At 38.4% G+C, this 1,496-nt stretch overlaps 1 protein-coding gene across 1 annotated transcript in view; it reads right to left on the reverse strand.

Moving 5' to 3' along the window:
- Positions 1 to 1,496, reverse strand: part of atp1a2a (ATPase Na+/K+ transporting subunit alpha 2a) — a gene marked incomplete at its 3' end in the record, with an annotated part of 65,940 nt that overhangs the window by 59,606 nt on the left and 4,838 nt on the right. The window contains 1 exon segment of the mRNA XM_014013052.1: positions 424 to 483. Coding sequence (XP_013868506.1) covers positions 424 to 483 — 60 coding nt within the window.

Here is a 1,496-nt window from a genome sequence, read left to right on the forward strand (position 1 = left end):
AATTTTTTAATTTTTTAATTTTTCATGCTAATCCTAACCGGATATAATGTGCTTCACTTCACCTGCAACGCTGCAGCATCCACCAATGTGTTCACAGCAAAAATACTCTGTGATGTGTTTGTATCTGCCCCTGTTTATACGACTGAGTGGATTTTTTTTTATTTATTTAATTTTTTTGCATCAAAGAATATTTGTGTGCGAGGGATTAGAGATGAAGAAGAGTCAAGGTGAGGCGAGCACGCTGCGATGGGACTGAGTCGACCAAAGAGAAGCTTGGTCTCGGTTTGGATGTTGCTTTCCAGTACAGGCGAGCTTAGATTGCATCTGGATGTTGGACATTAAAGCAGGACTTTGCTGTGTGTCTGTAAGTCAAACTGTGTGGTTAAATAAGTTGCGTGTGTGTTTGTGTGTGTGGGCCATTACCCGTACGAGGTCCACTCCGTAGCGTCTTCCCACATCTTCCACAGATATTTTGTGGTCGTCCTACAAGGATAGGGATTTTTGCTTCAGTGAAACTCAAACAGAATCTGTAATCGGGCCAATCATAAAACGGGAAAACTAAATTTGACCCGATAAGAAATCAATAACGCTATTKTATAGGAATGATGCTTATAGCTGCAGCTGTACAAGCAGTGCACCACTGCAGTCTATCTTAGTGAAAAAATACTTTATTCTCTGTTCACCGACCGGGTCAGGGGGATTCCTATAAATGATTCATTTCTCGTGACAGATCAAAGGGGTCAAAGATGTCCACTCACACTGCATCTCATTGGGATGAGTGTATAACCTTTGTTTTCTTCAGAAATAAAAAAAGAGTCCTCCAACAGACCCGTTGGCTGAAAACAGAGGAAACCCAGCCTGAGATAATGTCCTCATTTGGTGACCAGTTGTGCTGAAACCTGCCAAAAACATGGACACAAACGAGGCACAATTGTGTTTTAAGGAGATTGAAAATWTTCGGAATATACTAATCCAAAGTGACATTCACTTGTTCACATAGTCTGAGGGACTTGTTTATCTGAAAGCACAGCTGGACAATGGGTCAATGTGACATTTTGTTCTTGGCAGTCTATTGGCGTTTTCACAGATGGTTATCATTTCAGGGGGAAGAACATCATTTATTTTTTTCCCCCTCTTTTTTGTAAGAATGATGTTTGTATTCAGGCTACGAAAAAAAATACCTAACGGTAAAAAAATATGTAAAATGGTTTCGGCTAATTTATAAACTAACTGTGAGTTCACAACATAAAAAGCTTAATATCATTAATGATTCATTAATATTAAGATATTAGTAATTTTTTATCTTTTAAAGCAGGTTTTTGTTGTTATCATGCACTTCTTCTGCCATCCACTAGGGGGTGCTGCTGCACCCCCTAGTGGATGGYAGAAGAAGTGCATGATGAAAATATAAAGGGCAACAAAAACCTGCTTTAATAGATAAAATATTACTAATATTCTATCTATTAAAGCAGGTTTTTGTTGCCCTTTATATTTTC

This window comes from Austrofundulus limnaeus, unplaced genomic scaffold, assembly GCF_001266775.1.
Source record: "Austrofundulus limnaeus strain Quisiro unplaced genomic scaffold, Austrofundulus_limnaeus-1.0 Scaffold97, whole genome shotgun sequence".
Classification (NCBI taxonomy): domain Eukaryota; kingdom Metazoa; phylum Chordata; class Actinopteri; order Cyprinodontiformes; family Rivulidae; genus Austrofundulus; species Austrofundulus limnaeus.